Source organism: Trachurus japonicus, chromosome 13, assembly GCF_045865225.1.
Source record: "Trachurus japonicus isolate A0001 chromosome 13, Traja_1.0".
Classification (NCBI taxonomy): Eukaryota; Metazoa; Chordata; class Actinopteri; order Carangiformes; family Carangidae; genus Trachurus; species Trachurus japonicus.
The window spans coordinates 15,478,264-15,498,059 of record NC_140919.1 but is presented as its reverse complement, the minus strand read 5'-3'; the positions used below and the strand labels follow the sequence as shown (position 1 = coordinate 15,498,059).

The window sequence follows — 19,796 nt, the reverse complement described above, 5'->3', positions numbered from 1 at the left end:
GGAGGGTATTGAGCGTGATGATGGTGGCCGTGCCGGTGTTATGCATCCAGTATTTTCTGATGTGAACTATGCATAAATCCATGTGATAAATCTCCATATGTTTTCCCATCCCTGGCTCGCTGAGTGAAATGTTTTATGAATAGCTGGAAAAACTGGAGGGAGATGGCTGTAAAAAGAGATTTGGCTCAACTTCAGGTGGACGTGGAGGTTTTTTTCTGTGAAATGTTTGCTCAGCTGACGAGTGATCACACACCTTGTGCAACCAATGTAAAAAAATGGTTGCACCGAGGGCGTATTTTGGCTTACGCTGCATTCCAGTCATTTCAGAATTACTGTAATAGTGAGTTTCAGACTTGAAACTGTCTGTCAGATGTGTAAATGTTAACTGCAACATCCAGGTTATAGACTTCTGCTTTCAGAGAGGTGTGTGGAGGAGTTAAAGACGCTGCTGCACATTGAAGGTTATTAACAGGGACACTTGAGTATGGAAAAGGAGTAAAGCAGTGGTTTCAAACCTGTGGCCCACTAGTGGCCCAGGGAGGTACTGCCAGTCCGCTGGCAAATCACTTGCAAAACCATGAAGGAGTATTAGGGCGAGGCAAAAAAAAAAGAAAAAGTCACAACCAACTTAGTACCTACACTGACAGCTCAATGACAGCAGTTGGAGTGTAAAAGTGGTTTTCTGAAGTGGTGCAACTGTAAATCAACTCGATCATTTGCCTTATTGTATCTTGTGATACAACATACGCAGGTGCATCGATATCCCTACATCTGTCCAGTTCCAGCTATTTCACTTTGTACGAATGTGGCCACCACCTCCACCAGGTTTGTGTGGTTTATCCTCCTGAACAAACCAAGTTTCCGACGCAGTCTCTTCAACGTCATTATACTTATGACCACACCGTGTTTATGTGCCAAAAGAAAGAGAATTTCCTTATTACTGAAGCCGATTCTGAAGTACAGCTTAATCAAGACATCTGTTAGAGCAGCGTTTCTCAAACTGTTTTCAGTCAGGGCACCTTTCAAAAGTGCATAAAATCTCATGGCACCCCTGTGTAAAATATAATTCAAAATGACACTGCATAGCCTAAATGTAAATGTCCTGTTTATTTAGACGGGACAGTATTACAGTATTTATGCATAGGTGCCTCTGTAGCCTACATATGCACACACACACACACACACACACACACACACACACACACACACACACACACACACACACACGCACGCACGCACGCACACAATAATACGCAATGTGAGAGGAAGAGAGAGAGGTCTACATGCGCGCAGCGCGCAGGCACGCCTTCACATGAATATCCACCGGCGTCTCCGCTCCGTTCTCACTCCGTTGCGAACAATCAGAGAATTTCCACCGGTGGAAGAGGAGAGAGGAGGCTGTGACTCACCATCAATGTGAGACGTGAGCCTGGTACGACGCATTTTTTTCATAGCGTCCAGTGGACACGGACCCTACTGCTCTGAGTGCCCGTGACCAACGGCCGTGTCTCTCTCTCTCTCTCTCTCTCTCTGAACGCTGCCGAAACGAGCCGCCAGCGCCGCTTGATATACTGTATATCAGGGGTGGAGTGGGGCAGGGTTAGAATAAGAAAAATAAGAAATATGGGTAGCTTTATTTTGCTATTTCCTTCAGAAGTGGGCACCAGTTAGATCATGGGTATTAAAAGTAGGCTACAGAAATGCTGAATGGGGTGAAAGAGCTGCAATTAGTGCCACTCAAGCATTAACGCTGCTGACCATAACATTACATCCAGTCAGGTATATTTCCCCCTCCCTACTCTGCTCTGCGAATGGATTTTACTGACAGCGCGCTGCACACGCCACGGTTTCGGGTCTTGTCCTACTCACCAACATGCTTCGGTGCCCATAGGTTCCGACTCTCAAGTGGTTAAAATCCAGAAGTAACGGTACCGCGTACCGACCAGGTACCGACGTACCGGCCCACTTAGCACGGACTGTGTTGTCTTGTTAATATAACTTATAAATAACGTGACACACGGGCAGGACTGATAAGCTTTGCTGTTTAGCTTCCGTGAGTCCTTCTATTTTTAGCCGTAGCCGCTAGTTTAATGATAACTTTCACGTGACTTTTCTCTAGCGCGTTTCCCATTTCCCATGAGGCTTTGCGCCATTCTACAATTTAAGAACGAACAAACATTACTGGTTATTTTATATGTTTGGTCATGAAAGTTCAGTTATATCTGAACAAAAAGAATTAGATAAAGACAGGAGGCTAAACAAAACTCATTTAGTAGTCTGGATTGACGAGAGTCTGCGTCACTATCGCAACCATGAGTGAGATGTAAAAAGACAAGAAGTGGTATAAATATTGGTTGGACTATTAACATTAATTAATTCAAGGAAACCTTGAAGATTATCATGAGAACATGATTGACTTACATTAGCCTTAACTCACTGAGGCTGGTCATAAAGGCCGCATAACCGTGCAGGGCAACCTGCTCGATGATATGCTGGAACACATTGGCTGGGCGGCCGCCCGGGAGATCTCCTGGTCGGCCTGATAGCCACTCCTCAATTGATATATATATATATATATATATTTCAACTCTGAGCGCTCTGAGTGCCGCGACAAAAAAAGTAAACTCTGACAGCTTTTTTCTGAGCTCCATAGGATCTGAATGGAAAGTAGACGGTGGACACGGCCCCTTTGCATATATAAAGAGAATGTATTCTATGAAATGTCAGAAGAGGTATTTTTTTCACGGCACCCTTGACGCAGTCAGACGGCACCCCAGTTCATTTTTCTCTGATAAAGAGTGGTTTTACCATCTCAGTGACCTTTCCATTTGATTCCTGGTGTCATAATTATATGAAAAAGTGTGTTCATTTGTCTTTGTATGATGTCTGGTTTAGGAGTTATGAAAATTGGCGTTTTCGCCATTCGTGCGGACATAAATTCAAAATGACCGGCAAAAAACCCCCATGGAACATTAGTTGACCCAGGAAACAAGCAAAAATCTTAAGTAGACATCTTAAGGGTCCTTAAAAACCAAAAATGTTTGAAACATATCCACAAACACATCCACCAAATGTTGTGCTTCTACCACAAAATAAACAATTCTTGTGATTTATTGAGCTAATCTGCCCCACAGGGGATGCACATTTTTGGGGTGCGCTACCCACACGTTTAGCCCCGTTGCTCATTCCATGAATGCACGATCCTTACAAGCTGTACCTCGTTGTAAAGGTGACTAATCAGGCTTTCCAACAATATACAATACATCACCAGTTGGTATTATTAAAAGGGCAGTTTATATTAATCATTCATTTATTCGCATAACAAATGGCTGCCACGGCCACTAGGGGGCGCTTTTGAGGTGGCCCAATATCCAGATTTGTTTGAAACATATTCACCAACACATCCACCAAATTTCATGCTTTTATCACAAAGTGAACGATTGTTTAGCTAATCCGCCCCACTATTTTATGCCTGGCCCTTTTCTATTTTTTTTTTGCTGGATTTTTTTTTCTTGTGTCGGATTTTTTTTTTTTTGCCTTTTATCATATTTTCCATCTCAGCCTGATTATGTGCTAAAAGATTGTCCATGGCAAAAAGGGTGAAGTGGCCCTTACCTCTTCCTACCTGTATGTTTCTCCTGTTTTCATTCCAGTCCTAAATGACTGATTATAGGAAAAACCACTCGGAAGGCTCATTATTATAACTGTTTTTTGAAAATTTCAAGTGGGCCATGAGTTGTAAACGGCTGGAAACCACTGTTATAATAGGTCTAATTATTCCATTTGTTGGATCTACTGTATTTTTTCAGGGGCAGTAGAAATGACCAGAAATAACTGCGGCCCTACCACAGAGAAGTTTAGAACATTTTCAAAAGCTTTTTCCTTTGTTTTTGTCTTCAGAGAGACCAAAACATCTAAAGACCAAAATTCATGAAAGACCTTCCTCCGGCGTAGCTCTACATTCACAAAGCGGACTTAGTAGCATTAATTCGGGCTGATGATGCCTGACAGCTGGATGACAAACTAACTATTCTCCCTATAATCCTCTACAGTTGTCTGAGGCCATGTTTGGAGACAAACACAGCATTTTGGGGCATCGTGTTGTCTCTTTTCCCCTTTCCTGTGGCAGTGACTGGTGGTGTGTGTGTGTGTCTGTGTTTGTGTTTGTGTGTGTGTCTGTTCACTGTTCAGGCACTAAGCCATTCTTGACAGCAATGGGAGATACAAACTCAGTGACGCAGAGAGATGGCTGCTGCATGGGCGCGCCGGGCTGGAAAAAAAACAAAAAAACAACAAAAAAACAAAACAAAACCTGGAGCCGGTCCAACTTAATTATAAAGAAATATGACGAGGGAGCCTAAAAGGGCCGCTGCAAAGATTAGCACTGGTTACTTTTATTTTCTAGTTGCCTGAAGTAATTGCAGTTATTAGGCGTCAGCACAAAACAAATTTAATTGCATTTGGATGAATTAATTAACACCTCTGTTTATTTGTGTTGACTGATGTCTGTAGCAGCGAGGGGAGTTGTTTTTTTGTTTTTTTATCCCCAGCACTTGCTGACATGTCATGGCGGGAGGCCATGTTTCAAGCTCCGAGGGTGAGTAATTCAGTGAAGGGGAATCTTTTCTGCTTTTGTCTGCTCTGGATGGAGCACTAAAACAACAAATTGGAAGTTCAATCACTCGTGTTATCAATGAGGCTCTGTACAGGAAATTGCTGCTGTAAGCAGAAGTCACAGACACAGACACAGTCTCGGCGGCTGAAACAGTCACACACAGCAAACAAAAGCGGAGCCTTCGCAGATCTGTGATTTGTAACACAATATAAAACGTGAAATACCTAAAGCTGGACAATGACAGTGAAATGTAAGAATAGGCAAAGTCCAGTGCTTCAAAAAGTAACATGCACTTGCATAACTGAAAAAATGTTACATTCATTTTACTGACGAATTGTGATTAATCTCTGAACTCAATCTTTTATCTCGCGCTGCAGCACAAAGAGCCAAAAACACAATCTTTACAAACCCGCCTGTGAATGCCTCATAAAATCTAATTCCATTAATTACACAGACAGATTTACTGTCTCAGCACCTGGACCACTTCACTTCACCACGTCGCATCATTAACTTTTATCTCTAACATTCTGGATATACAGTGCAAACACTAGATGTGTGCATGTTTATCAAGCATGTGAGTACAGTTTATCTTTATGTCTATTAGCTTACTGACTATGATATATCCAGGATCAAGCTGTATTAGATATCATATTATATTATGAATTTACCTGCATCTATCAAATATCAACTCTTTACATTATTTAACACCATTTCATTGTCACCTGTATGTTTTGTTACTGGTCTTTGGTGTTGTTTATTTACTGTATAATTATTTTTAATTGGACTAAAAATGTGTAAAATGACACACAGGGATCTGTTTTGCTGTTTATTGGTCTAACAGTTTGTGCCATCTTGTTTGACATTCATGCACACGTTGACGTTAATACTGCAATATCACTGTCTAGTACAATATCAAGACTGGAATAAATAGATTGACAGGTTGATCATGTTGATGCACCTATGACATCATGCCAGTCATACATATAAGAGATCTGACAAGTCTAAAAGCAAAGTATTAATCTGTATAGTAATAAGGCTAAAGGTGTTGGACTGTGACAAATAAATAAAAACATGTGCTTAGCGTCTTTTACACTTACCCACCCAGTTATTCACCCCTACTCAGAGTACTGCGTGGGTGTGTTGAGTAGGGGTGTAACGATTCATCTACTACATCAATGCATCGATTTATATTCCTATGATCCAACTACATCAATCTGTGCTCGGCAAGTTGGCAAGTTTACTGGACCATGCCAACAGTGAGAGTGACAAACTGACACTTCTCTCTCTCTCTCTCTCTGTATGACTCACACAGTCTCTCAGTTGTTTCTTCTTGAGGTGAAAGGTTGTACAGATGCTGCTGACAGCTGCCTTTGTGAACATTTTGCAGATGGGGTTAAAAATCTGCACTAATGGTATTGATGACAATGACATTCATAGATATAAATATGTGCTCCTTTCCTGCTGTGTACCTCTTGCTACAGTGATATTGTTGCTTTTTGCTGTTGTGAACATCAGAATATATTCGACACACCTGGGAGCTTTTGAACTACTGCTCCCTTATCATTGTCTTCGTAAACTGTTTGTTATCCAGGTATTTATTTCACATTCATACTGGTTGAATTTTTGACTAAAAACTGAAAGACTGAAAATCGATTTCAAGTCACCGAACCGTATGGTATCGTATCGTATCGTATCGTATCGTATCGTATCGTATCGTATCGTATCGTATTGTATTGTATCGTATCGTATCATTCTAAATTAATCTAAATCGTCCTTGAATTGTATCAGTAACCACGAATCATGATTAGAATAGAATTGTTGTTCAAACGAAACAATGACAAAGAGGAGAAACTTGCGCCTTTATTGTTCCTTCACAGAGTTTGGTGACAATGGACTGAAAACACCTGTTATTTGTGTCTGTATGAGCACATTGTATGTAGTCTCCAAATATAAAATGGAATGAGTTGGTCATGAAGAAATAAATATGACAGGGGAGCTCATAGGGGTTAGCTAACTCTGTCAGTATTTTCTCTGTACCTGCAGTAATTGCAATAATAATGTGTTTGCATAAACAAGTTTAATTGCATTGCTGGGAATTATTTAGCACCTGTTTTCACTGCTGTGGACTGATGTTTCTGTAGCGGTGAGTGGAGGTGAGTTTTTTTTCAGGCAAGTTCTGACATGTTATGACAGGAGGCCATGCTTCTGGCTCTTACTTTAAATGACTTGGTTGAGAAGAAGTTATTTTCTCTGCTGGATGTGAGTGTAAAAGCAACAGCGTGGGAGTTCGAATGCACTTTATCAATGACTTAAGCGTAGGTTATTTTGTACGGACGCGCTAGCCACGCTGTTTCTATGCCTTATATAAACATACACACACACTCGTACGTGCACGCGGCTACGGTAGCTAGCAGGCGGCTAGAAAAACTTAATTTAAACAACATTTAGAAATGATGCAAGCTTAGACGTCATTAGCATAATGTATTCCTTGATAATTGGTGTGCCTCTTGCTGCGAGGACTGTGCTTCATCACCGGCAGCCTGAGCAGCACACACACACACACCTATGCACATGCACACAGACACACACACACACTTCTGCTGTGTTAGATGAAGTTCTCGGGCCTGCAGCCGCACATCGAACCCAACAGGAGGGTGGAGAGTGAACCCCCTGGGCTCTGCTGCAGGGGTCTACATATATTTAAAACAATCATGAATTTTAATGGTAACCCACTGAGGGAGGCTGTTGTACCAGCCAGCCTCTTCCTCTCTCTCTCTTCCTCTCTCCCCATACAATCTCTCCCTCTTTTTGTATCCTTCTTTCTCTCATCTCATTCCACATTCTTGGCAAAATCCAGGCAGAATTATTAATACATGACATGAAAATGTAAAAACTGGCCCCCGGTGGCAATAAAGAAGAGAAAATGGTGTATTAAAGGAAAAGGAAAGTGACAGCAAAGGAAAGGAGAAATGGAAAGAGAGGGAGAGGAGACTGGGAGAGAGGAAGAGGAGGAGGAGATTGGATCACTGTGTGATAAGAGATGTGTCAGTCAGGCTGTGATATCTCTAGTGTTGCCTTAACGCTAGACAGAGGCAATGAAGAGGGTTAATACTTCTCATATCAGAGAGAAGAGAGACGATGGAAGTGACAGAAATTCAGCAATGTAGATAAAGAAGGGAGATAAAGAGGGTGAATGAAAGTAGTAGAAGAATAGAATAAATAACAAAAAGTGTTTTACGTACTGGACCGTGGTGGAGATGCGCAGACGTCGGATGCCTGGTGTCGGGAACTGACGGGAGTTGATGTAGGAAACTTTCCTCACGGCGGTGTTCATGTTCTCCAAGTCCTCTCCCTCCATCACCAGGATGGACTGGGCCGGGTTGAAGTGGAACTATTGGAGAGAGGAAACACAGATGAACCAGCTGATGGTGAGTTCTTCTTGACGGGGCGGTGTCAGGTGGCGAAATTGGCAGGAAATCTGTGCACACAACTGCACAGCCAATTACATGGCCAAGTTAACCTGCAGCAGCCCCTTTGGCAAGAATGAGCTGGTTTCTTCCCACAGCTTCCAATCTGCGCTGTTTGTTTGTGCTGGAATAAAACCAGAGCCGAGATCTGCTGTGTGGTTAGTTGAATAAACACATTCATTTGGAGAAATTAAAGCCACATATAAGCAAAAAATGGAAAGAATGAAGATCCTAAAAACCGCATTTAGACACAGCAAAATGTTAACTAATGGGGCAGAACGTCTTAAACCTGCATTAATTGATCTTCTTGCCACTAGAGGGCACTGCATCACACTTTAAACACAGTCTAAGAAATAATATTAGGTGATTTTCACATCCAGCAGATGCAGAGCAAAACATCTGCATTAATTTCATGTCTTATCTTTGTTACAAAGGTTGTTGAATGGACCAGAACAATGAGCTAAAAGACGCGTATGTATAGAGTTAAGCAACCAATTGCATGTTCTACACAGTTATATCATCCATCTGAATACAAAAATATTGAATCGAGCTTTAAGGCTCTTATCGTGTCAGCTGATTTGTGATTTATTGAAGCATATCCCCAAATTACATGAATTAACTGTTCAAAAAACAGGAAATGAAGAGCATGTGAACATTTGGGAGAATTCAAGACAGTTGGACAGCATTTGCTGTTTTGATAGCAGCCCAAGTGTACTAAGAGCAAAACCTATCATTTAGTGTAATTAATCACAACCTGTATTGTTACTGTGCAAAATACTGCAGGATATGATGTAATGTAATGTAACATGTCATATACAAAAATCTCTAGATATGATGCAGATTCTTGCAAGAACCGCCGCCCCCAAAAAAGCAGAACTCTGGACTCTTGGTGTTTATGCACAGTGCAGGAGTTGAAGGTCAACACCATTCACCCACATGGTGATGGTGACTCTCCTGTAGCCATTGATTTCAATTCATTTCACTCCACACTTGTATGAACATCAATTTGCAGACTAGAAAGTGGCTTGCATCAGATGATCCATCAAAGCAAACATTGTTTGCTGCAGCTGCGGTGGGATTCTGCTATTCACTGTGATGGATCACCTGTTTGGAGGTGGTTTCAGGCCTTTGTAGATGGATTTTCATCCTGGATGGAAATTAATGGAAAGCAAAGTGCGTGTGCCTAGAAGACATGATGGAAAAATAATAATAAAAAAATAGCCCTAAAATGCGAAGAAAACACAGCTTCTTAAGTCATTGTACTCAAGGACAGTCAGTGAATTCTCTCCACAAGTGCACTTTGACTGGGGGCATGCGTTCTCCAGCATTTGAGGCCTTTCTTTTGAGGACGGCTAAGTGGTCTCCTGCTTCAACTACGCCGAGGTCTCCCATCTCCTCAACTGGCTCTCAGCAGCAGGTTGGCAGTATTTCAGCTCTCCATGGGGCTCTCCACACACTCCCTCTTCCTTGTCATTTTCCCCTTTACACCTTTTCTTCTCCTGCTGCCACCTCTCATTTTACGTTCTCTGTCACTATACTTGCTGCCACCTGCCTCTACCTCCTCCTTTCCTTTCCGTGTTATTCTCCTCTGATTGTGCTGTGCCAGCCCTCCATCTGTTTGGCTAAATGCTGTCCTTAAGCCCCCCGAGGACTTATGGGAGCCAGACTAGTGTGCGGCGGAGAAGAAAATGAAATAGCTCTCAAAAGATAAACTACACAGGCCCTCGAGAGGTTGTCCTCCTCTCCACTCCTGCATCCCCCACCTCATCCCACCTTGTCTCCTCAAAAGGCTGGCAACGATCTCTGTGCTGCATCACAGCAGGGGGAGAGCAGCCAGAGAGAGGCAAAGGGGAAGCGTAAAGAGAGAGAGAGGGGAAGATATAAAAAGAGTCAGAGGGGCTGAGTCTGGGTGGGTAGGTGGGTAGGTGGATGGAGAGGAGGTGGGGCTTTGAGTCTACACAAACCCCCCATCCATCTTGTCTGACCTCTATCTTCCACGATGCAGGGAGATGGATTAGCTGAGCCGGTGAATGGGGTGGGAAGGTGGGGTAACTGAGGAGTTGCAACAAATTTACCTATTTCAAGAAGTAGTGCAGGATCATACATTGCGTTTTTTATTTTTTATTTTGCTTGTGCACACACCAGAGCAGAATGTATTTGACTTTTCTTGCTGCAGAAGAGAACAAGCAACATACGTATGTGCAAACATGCTATTTGCTGTCAGCTGAGAAGATTGATGCTACTGTCATATGTGGTAGATACAAAGCTATGCACAGCAGCTGGGAAGCTAGGCTTAAAAAACTATAGAAAAAGGGAAACAGCTCATCCCAAAATAACAAAATTACCATCACTTGCATCTCTAAAATTATTATGACTGATTGTGTGTGGGCCTAAAATTTCCAGCTAGAAGTAACTACCTGGAGTTGTCTTGTCACTGTCTGTTCCTGTTTTCAAATAACAGTGATATCAACATAAAATGACAAACTGTTCCTTTAAGATTAACTTACCAACAGAACAAACATGTACTGGATATACCGAGGCTATTTCAGGTAAAACACTGAGTGCATACTATAAAACTTTGACTCAAAAAACTTTGAAGAAGAAATACAGAAAATTGCCTGGTGGTGATCCAACTGTGAAGTGGCACAGAGCGGAGGGACGGTGTTTTCAGTGCTGAAGTACCGGCGCTGTTTTGTTGTATTCCAGGAGAGATGTGTGTAGCAATGAAAAATAAATGAGTCTTTTGCATTTGTGTGTGCAGAACAGTGTGCATACCAGCAGATTGTGTGTTTGTGTGCACTGGCATGTGGATGTGTGTGACAACAGGATGGTTTTGTCCTCTGAGCATCGCCTCCGTCTCTTTAAATGCTTTTCCTCTTCACTGTGGACTAATATGAGCTGTATCAATGGAACTGCACTGGAAGTCTGACAGCAGCTCTTGTATGTGTGTGTGTGTGTGTGTGTGTGTGTAATACCTTTATGTTCTTATCCAGACTCTCAAGTGAGTTGATGTCCAGTCCCTCTTTGCAGGCCTGCAGACAGGAAATGACTTTCTGGCTCTCGATCTTCCCAGGTCGGATGGTCAGTCCGGATAGACTGCCCCGGAAATACTGAGTGAATCGTGGTTTGGTCACCTCCCCACCTACACACACAACAACAACAACACACACACACACACAGTGACACACATGCAGTGAACCATATTTTGAATACCTTGATGCTCCTCGAGCTAATAAACCATTAAAATGAGTCACAGAGACCTCACAGTAGATATTAAATTCCTGGGTTAAGGTTAATCTACAGTAATCACCACCGTTGTGTTACATTTATACATGAGATCATCAAACTCAAAGTGACCTTGTCAAGTCTTATTATTATCAATTATGAGCCCTGAAGACCAAATTATGGTTATAATTGGCCCTAAGATGCATGTTTTGTAGTGCTGCTGCAAAAGTGCAAGTGTTAGCGAGCCGGCCCACCCTGGCTGAACAGGAAAAAGTCAACACTTTTAAAGTCTGTCCTCTGAACTCCAGAAAGGCCAATACAACCATGAAGGATCTCCAAACCACTCATTAGCTGAAAGGTTACACGCTCTGGCTATGAAGACATCACCTTTCCTTTCTTTTTATTTATTTCTTAACTTCCTTCTCCTCCCTTGTCTCCCATCCTGGCTTTAATCCACCAAAGCACTAAAGGTATAGAACTCACTCATTTAATAACATTTGTTATCCCCAAACAAAAATTTGACCTTGTTCATAGATCAAATACATTAGGAGGATGCAGCGGGGCAATGAGCGATGGGCAAAGATATAATCGGGGTGTGTACCAAGAAAGTGTCTCTTTATCTATTTATCTGTCTCGCCTCTCTCATCACACGTCGGTGACACTTTGTACCCTCATACATCTGCTCCCAATTGATTGTTGGAGGCAAGCTGAAACAATCACTTATATTCTTTTTTCGACTTTTCTCCGCTGCTGGGAGTGAGAGTAAAGTAAAGTAGTCATTGTCTAAAAGCCAACAACTCTCCATAATCTTGTTTTGTCCCGGTGCCAGTAGCTGTGTTTATAATCCTGTGCATGCTTGTGTTTACTACAAATTAAAAGAAAAGACATGACTTCCCACACCATTGCAGACTGCTTTTAGAGCCTGTGAGCTGGGAAGGAGCTCAATCATCTAACAGTCTTAAAGGGATAGTTCAACATTTTGACAAATTGGCCCACTGCCATAATCCCTATAGTTTTAGGAGTAGGTTCGTTACCTTTAATTGTCGGTGCAAGCTATTTTTAGAACGGCGGAGCAGAGCCGCGAGCTGCTCAGAGCTACGCTACGGAGGCTAATGGGATTTCTTGGTTTCCCTCATCAAACTCATCAAATACACAATCCAACAACTCCAAAACACTCTGGTGGACAAGTTGTGACCTGCACATTCACCACACTATGAGATAATAACAGAACGTTACGAGACAGAGTCATTTTAGAGGCAAATGCAGAGACTGCTGCTGAAAAACTGCCCCTGACAGGAACGCGGTTTTGCATGAATTTACCTCTAAAACAACTCCATCTCGTAACGTTCCATTATTATCTCATGGTGTGGTGAATGTGCAGGTCAAAAGATGCCAATTTGCCAAAAATGTTGAACTATCCCTTTAAGGATATTTACCAGCATCAGATGAGCATATGCTCTGACATGTGATCCCATCTGAACCCTCCTGCAGCATCCTGTGGACACCTGTCTTGACGTTTCTACCTGGCTGGGCGACACCAGGTTTTGGGGGGTTATGTATGTGCTGAGTGGCCACATACAACAGATTTTATTGGGTCAAACGTCCCTTTACGGCTAAACAACTTGGACTGCCACAACCCTGCATATGGCGAACAGGCTGTAGTGATCACTTTACTTCTACAGGCCTCCTGTACAATTTATATCTGCTTCAGCCAGCTCTGCCAATTTTTCTCTGATTATTCCCATCTAATCGCTGTAATGGGACCAATCTGTCTTACTTCTTCCAGAGTCTCTGTGGCCATAAAAAAAAGAAAAAGAAAACCCTCCTCATAGCTCTGCACAGTCAGTTTTAAACACTAGGTGGGCCTCACTGGTTGACAAACTATACAGTTGTGTTGTGGGATGGTGGCAGATGGGTGCCCATGCCTCAACCTGAAGGGTCATACGTGGGCACTGGAGGACCTGTGGATGATAGATGCACGAGAGGCCAAAGCACTGACAGTGAAATTTGTCTCAGTCAGTTGCTACTCTGCTCCCCTATCATGAGTCAAACCCATACAGTACCTCAGCTCTGCCGGCAGCAAACACAGGAGTGTTTCACCCATGCATGCACGACCTTCATGACTTTAAAGTGTTGCGACTATAGGAGTGAGACTTGCTTTCATGTGAACCACGTGGCTGCGGGAAATGTCAGAGGAAGCCTTACATTTTCTCAAAAAACCGACCAAGCTTTGTCTACGCTTATCTCAATATATGCTGATCCGATTAAAACACTATCAGTGAAGATAAAAGACATCAGAAACGGTGGTATAAATACATATATTTATGCACCACATCCTCTTATAACCTTGACAATAGAGGCTTTCTTGCAAAACCTTTATAGCTTGATGAGGTAAAAACCTTCAAGATTGAACAAGGCATTGCCATCCAAGGTGTCCCCCAAGAGCTGAGGGACTCTTTCACTTCTCAATGCCTTCTTGTAGGTTACTACAGCAAATCCAGTTCCAATCAACCCAGTGTTGTCCTTCCTACTGCTTGCTGGAGGAGTTCATTTTAGTCTGTGCACCAGGCAATCCGGCTGGTGACTGATGAGCTGCTCTGTTGTATCCAACAGTAACAGGAGTTTCGGAAATAGTCATTTGAAAACCCCTTGGCTTCATCAGACATCGCCAAGCTTGACCCAGGTACCCCATAATTTCCTGCTAATGGTACAAGCACATTCATCACTGGCCTTGTGCGATGCTTCCAGGGTGTGTGGAAAAGTCAGTCGGTGCAGGTGGAGGCACAGCTGACCACTGCTGGAAATTCTTTATCATGCCCTACTTTCCTGGTGCGAAAACGTGACAGAAATGGACGACGGACCTTCAGCTTAGAGTCATCCCTATGACTGCTGACCTACAGCTATATATTGTGCACTAATGCGAGTTGGGTAGAGCTTCCTTTATCCCCCTCTGGAGCAGATAACAGAGTCCTACCGGCTGATGTGATCCACCCAGGGGACCCTTTTAACCCAGTGGCTTGTCATCTGCTTGTCTGCCTTAATAGAAGAGAGACTAATGAAGACTTTTTCTTGACCAGGCAGATACTGAAATAGATGTATTTATAAATAGAAATGACCTTAACTCATCCTTAGAATCAGCTTTCGTGTCTTTCCATATAGCGTACATTAAAATACTAGGACTTTGTAGCTCTACTTTGTACGTAAGACAACAGCACTATTTTCTTTAAAGGTCCCATATTCTATAAAGGTACTGCAATGAGATAAATCTTTTACACAATGTGAACTTAAAGGTCCCATATTATTTAAATTAAGATTTCCATATTTCTTTTATTATAAAGCAAAACAAGAAAGTATCAAAGCCTCAGTCCCCAGAGAAATGTACAAAGTCTGAATTATAGGTAGCCTATGTTGGGATTTCTGTAACTTTGATGCCAAAACCAAACACAGCCCCCCAAGCCCCGCCCACCCAGACCTAACATCCAATTTTTGCAGGCTTCAATTTCTGCATTTTGATTGGTTTGGGTTCTTAAAACCATGAATATTATCTTATGGATCAGCACTTCAAATAAGTTACCATACTAAAGTGACCCCATCTTTTTATGTCGCCCACTGTCCCACATTATGGATCCATTGTTTCCAGACCTATTTGAAATTCAGTGGTGGTAAATCTGCCACTGTTATCACTATAAACTGCTTTATGTGCCATATACAATAGAAAGCTTAGCATGCATATCAGTCATTTCTATGCTCTGCAAAAAAAACTGCTAACATATGCACTTCATGGTTATGATACTGTATATCAGTGCCCATACTAAAGAAATGCTTTTGTTGGTCCTCACTAATCTCACTTTTCCTTCACTGGGATGCCTGTCACCATACTCTGCTTTTCAGTTCAGTACAATACCTACAGTTATTTTGTGTATTCAATGCCGTCTGCTGCATAGTTCCTGCTTTTACTGATGCCGGGCAGGTACCAGATAATCAGGGGAACAGAGTCTACCTGATAAAAACACAGGATCACATTTGGATTCTCACAGAACCGAATACGCCAAACCCATTCTTTCATCTTCCTCTGTGCCTCACCTCTTCCCTCTCTCCCTACTTCCCTTATAACTCAGTTGCTATTTTCTTCCCCATTTCCTGTCCTCTCTCTAGATATCCACCTATACACTCAGTCCCTCCCTGACAGATGTTATCAATTTAGGCCGTGGCCAGAGAAACCATTAAGGGTCTCAGACAGAGGGTGAAAAAAGAGAGGCAGAGGGAGAGGGGATTACGGAGACGCTGCGGAGCGGGAATGATACGGGTGATAAAACCGCTGATCATTCCACTTTACAGAGGCTGGTTTTTACATGGTGTCAGCTCTCTTTGCCGTGCTCTGTGCAGCCCTCCTTGCTCTATAGATCTTCACTCCTCCCTTTTTTTTCTTCTCCTCTGCTTTATTTGCGTCATTCCCAAAAGAGCAACAGATGAGACTGCAGAGGCATCGGCTGAGATGGATACAGCATCATTAGTTAAGTGGAAGTGTGAGCGATGGCCTCACTTAGCTCTGTGATTTATCGTATGTTTACCTGTATCAGCGCCCGTGTGTCTGTATTTATTCATTACACTGCACATATGCAGAGATATTATTAATGTTTCAGTGCATGTGCATGTGTGTAACGATCAACACGTCTTCCTTCGTGCTTCCTGCTGGCGGCTCAGGAGGCAGAGCAGCAGCAGCAGCCTGTGATTACACAGTTGAGGGGAAAAAAAGACGAACGAGACGAGATGAGTGTGTTGCTCCTCGCTGTGTGACTGCCACCCGCGGACACACTCCGCCAGGTCAGGGGGTAAAATATAAGTTAACTGCGTGAAAAGTGCAACGCCAGCACTTACTCTCTCAGCTGAAGGAAGACGGATGGGTGGGGGCAAGAACCTCTGTTAGAGAGTAGGAGCGGATGGAAATGCATGTTGAAGCCAGAGAAATCAACGCCTTGGCAACTGAAGGGAGTCACAGTAACAACTGTGCGTCATCTGTGTTAATGAGCAATGCAATCCACAAACAGGTGTCTGCAGGTTAGGTTAGAATGACACTCGTTTTATGTTTTAACTCTCTGAGACCAAAGCTTTGATGTCATGGACATAAAAAAAAATATATTTCCTCATTTTTAAGCTGTTTATATGAAGCCTTTGATCAGCTAAATATGTTTTTTTTTCTTGTTTGGGGAGTTTTGGGGGGATTTTGTATGTCTTCATTGCTGCATATATTAACACTCTCACAGGGTCACAGTGGACTGACTGCATGTGCTCACCCAGTTGTCAATCAATTAGATCATGAGTCCAAGTCATGATCTCGATTAAAATAAGACAATCCTTTTTGTCATTGTTACTTAAACACTTTAGCGCTTATAAAATAACAGGTTTCTGGTTTCAGATTAAATTTGAACACTGCTCTGTGTGTCATATACTGTAGCTGCCTGTGTTGTACTGACTCATCCATCCAACACAACATTGTCCTCAGTCTGACTTTATTATTATTTTTTATTCAACGCAACCAGACCTTTGCACCTGTCCTAATCACTATGGCCACTAGATGTCGCCTTGCAACAAATGCAACTGTGGCTTATACAGAGGCAGAAATTACTATTTAAACTTAAACAGTAGCTCACACTGGAAACTGAATGTTTCAGACATGACAGACGTTCATATAACACAACCTGAACCAGTATACTGTAATGCTACAAGTCTATTTTCATACATTTTAAGCACATAGCTAACTCACTAGCTACTGTAACTACCTGAACGCCTCCTGTGCAGACACATGTGAAGCACCAGAGCTGCTGCTGCTGCTGCAAATATCGTGCTGCTCACGCCTCATGCCTTCTGTGCAGACACTGTGTAAAACTCTAATAAACAAATAAAAACTGATTCATGTGATGTGGCAGCCCATAATGACAGGTTGAGGCAGGTTTTTACACACTGGCTGCATCTCACCATGTCACACTGGAGTGGTTTCTTTGGACAAATATCTGCGTTACGATTATTCTAAATTATATTTATTTGCTGTGGTCAGGATAGAATCTATTTCCATTAGACAATGCTGACTGGCCAGTTAAGTGTTATGAACCATGAAACTACATCATGAAATTTAATTAAATATTGCAACAAAAACTAAATATCACTGTTGCGTGCAAACCCCAACTGCTTTGAGCTGACAAATGTTTTTATTTACACTGCTATCCATGTGTAGAGTATATCATGTCACATCTCCACGAGCTTCTCCAAAACTGCCAGTGTATGAATTCCTGCAGATGTTCATTTATTTTTTCAGCTCGTTCAGAGTCGAGACTTTTCAAGAGCCTGCCGGGTGATCAATAAGCTCACACACAGCGACATGTTTGCAATCAAGATGCTGCTGGACACTTAATTCTGAGTTATTTTAAAAAGGCAAGTCTCTGTGGTTAATGGCTTATGTTAAGAATTCATTCTTGCCTTTACAACTCTTTACTGCGGCTTAGCACCAAACTAGAAAAGCAGAAATAGTCTCTGAACTCCCTCTTCTATTCAAGGCCCTTTTAATCCTCCTAAAGGCTTGCAGTGTTCAATGAAAGAAATGGAAGGGGAGGAGGAGGAGGAGGAGAAGTGGGCAGGAGGGGGACGGAGGGAGGAAGAGCGTGGGGCGGGGTGGAGGAGTCACCGCCGCAGATGAAAGCGACACGAAATGACCTGCTCCAGCTCCCGCACAGAAAGATATCTTGACTCTTTATCTGAGGCTAAGCATCAGTGAGCAGTCTCATTTAGGCTATCAAATCAACGGTAGGCTGTGCCGTGTGAAAAAAGTGCCCTTTCTTCTACCCTTGCGCAATTAGTGGCAGCTATCAGTTTGGAGGACAGTTTAATTGTACGCCTTCATTCAGGCCGCTTCAATCGTTTGTCAAAGGCAGACTAAGTGCTCTTCTTAATTACATTGTTCATTCAAGGCCAAAGAACATGTTCAACACTCAATGACTCCTTTAGTAATAATACGTCAGACGGTATTATTTATATTCTTGAACTTGCTTGCGGTATTCAATCGACACAAAAGCCAAAATACCTCCGACTTTTATATTAAAACTTTTACCTTACTTGAACTGTTTCACTTTTTAATTATGTGCAGGGCAAAAGCATTTTGCTAAAGAAAAGTGGCTGCTGAGCATCTGCATTATCATCATCATTACCTGGCTCTGCCCTACTCACCTTGCCAGCAGGCCCCGACTGTCAGCTGCACATCAATCTGTGAGGGGTGGATGGGCCAGTCGTCCGTCACCAGGTAGGGGTCGTAGGTCACTCCGTCCACATACAACGTCACCACTGGGAACTCCACGTTGATCACATAGTAATGCCACTCCTTGTCGCAGATCTGAGGATGAGAGAAAGAAACAGGGAGTCATAAAACAGTATTATTTATGGTCCTCTTATTGCAAAGTGAGGTTCAGGAGTGCAAGAATATAAATTATAAAATATGTATTCTACACACCTTAAAATATGTTACTATGATAAACCTTCGCCAGAATCTCCACTATGTCTGAACTTAAAAGTCCCATATGTTAAAATTGATATTTCAACATGTCTTTTTATGCTTACAGACCAGGCTTACAGTAGGTTCAATATTAATACTGAGAAAGCCTCAGTCCAGGGAGAAATACACACAGCCTGTATTCAGAAAACCAGCCATCAGGACTTTCCTGTAACTTTGTGATGTCACAACAAAACTTTCAACTTTCAACTTCAACTTTCAACTATCAACTTTATTGTCACCAAAGGGAAATTCATGCTGCAGAAAGGCAAAAAACACAGAACATATAGAGCACATCCACACAAACTCTACACAACATTGAACAACATTGAAATGGCAGTACCCCAGAGGGCAAACTGGGAGCTGTTCCATACAATCAAGGTTAAAAAAAAAAAAAAAAAAAGTAAATGGAGTGTATCATAACTGTTTAGTATTTGAATTAAGTTGGATAATGGATTGTGTTATGAATGAGTTTTTCAGTCTATTTGATTTGGCTTTTGGCAGTCACTAAGCCACCTGGACCCACAATCCAACACTTGCAGGATTTGGTTTCTCTGGGTGCTTTAATCTGAAATCGGATCTATATTTTATTGGATCATTCAGAAAACAGCCAGCCAATCAGAGGAAAGGCTCAGAGCCTCCTCTTTTCTGATTGGCTGACACCAACCTTTTGTTACTAAATCTCCAGAGAGAGGAGAGAGGAGATATAAAACTACACTGAGTTGGTTTTTACTTCTCAAAATCACATATACAGTATATTTGAACTTGACACACTACCTACAGAAACCAGGATATGTCGATCGTCAGAGAAACATTAATGCGAACATGTTTCCATGCACTGCTGTCGCCCACTTCATGTAAATCTGTCTATTAATAGTCAGTACAAAGATTTCTCACCTCTTCCTGACCTCGATCTAGAACCAATAGTTCCCTTATTAAACATAAATTGGTT

At 42.3% G+C, this 19,796-nt stretch overlaps 1 protein-coding gene across 1 annotated transcript in view; it reads right to left on the bottom strand.

The window, feature by feature from the left end:
- LOC146975735 (calsyntenin-2-like) overlaps positions 1-19,796 on the bottom strand; it is a 281,409-nt gene that overhangs the window by 16,913 nt on the left and 244,700 nt on the right. The window contains exons 9-11 of the mRNA XM_085794957.1: positions 18,526-18,688; positions 11,058-11,224; positions 7,858-8,006 (exon numbers count right to left, since the gene is read on the bottom strand). Of these exons, the coding sequence (XP_085651083.1) occupies positions 7,858-8,006; positions 11,058-11,224; positions 18,526-18,688 (479 nt within the window). The remainder of the gene's footprint in view (positions 1-7,857; positions 8,007-11,057; positions 11,225-18,525; positions 18,689-19,796) is intronic.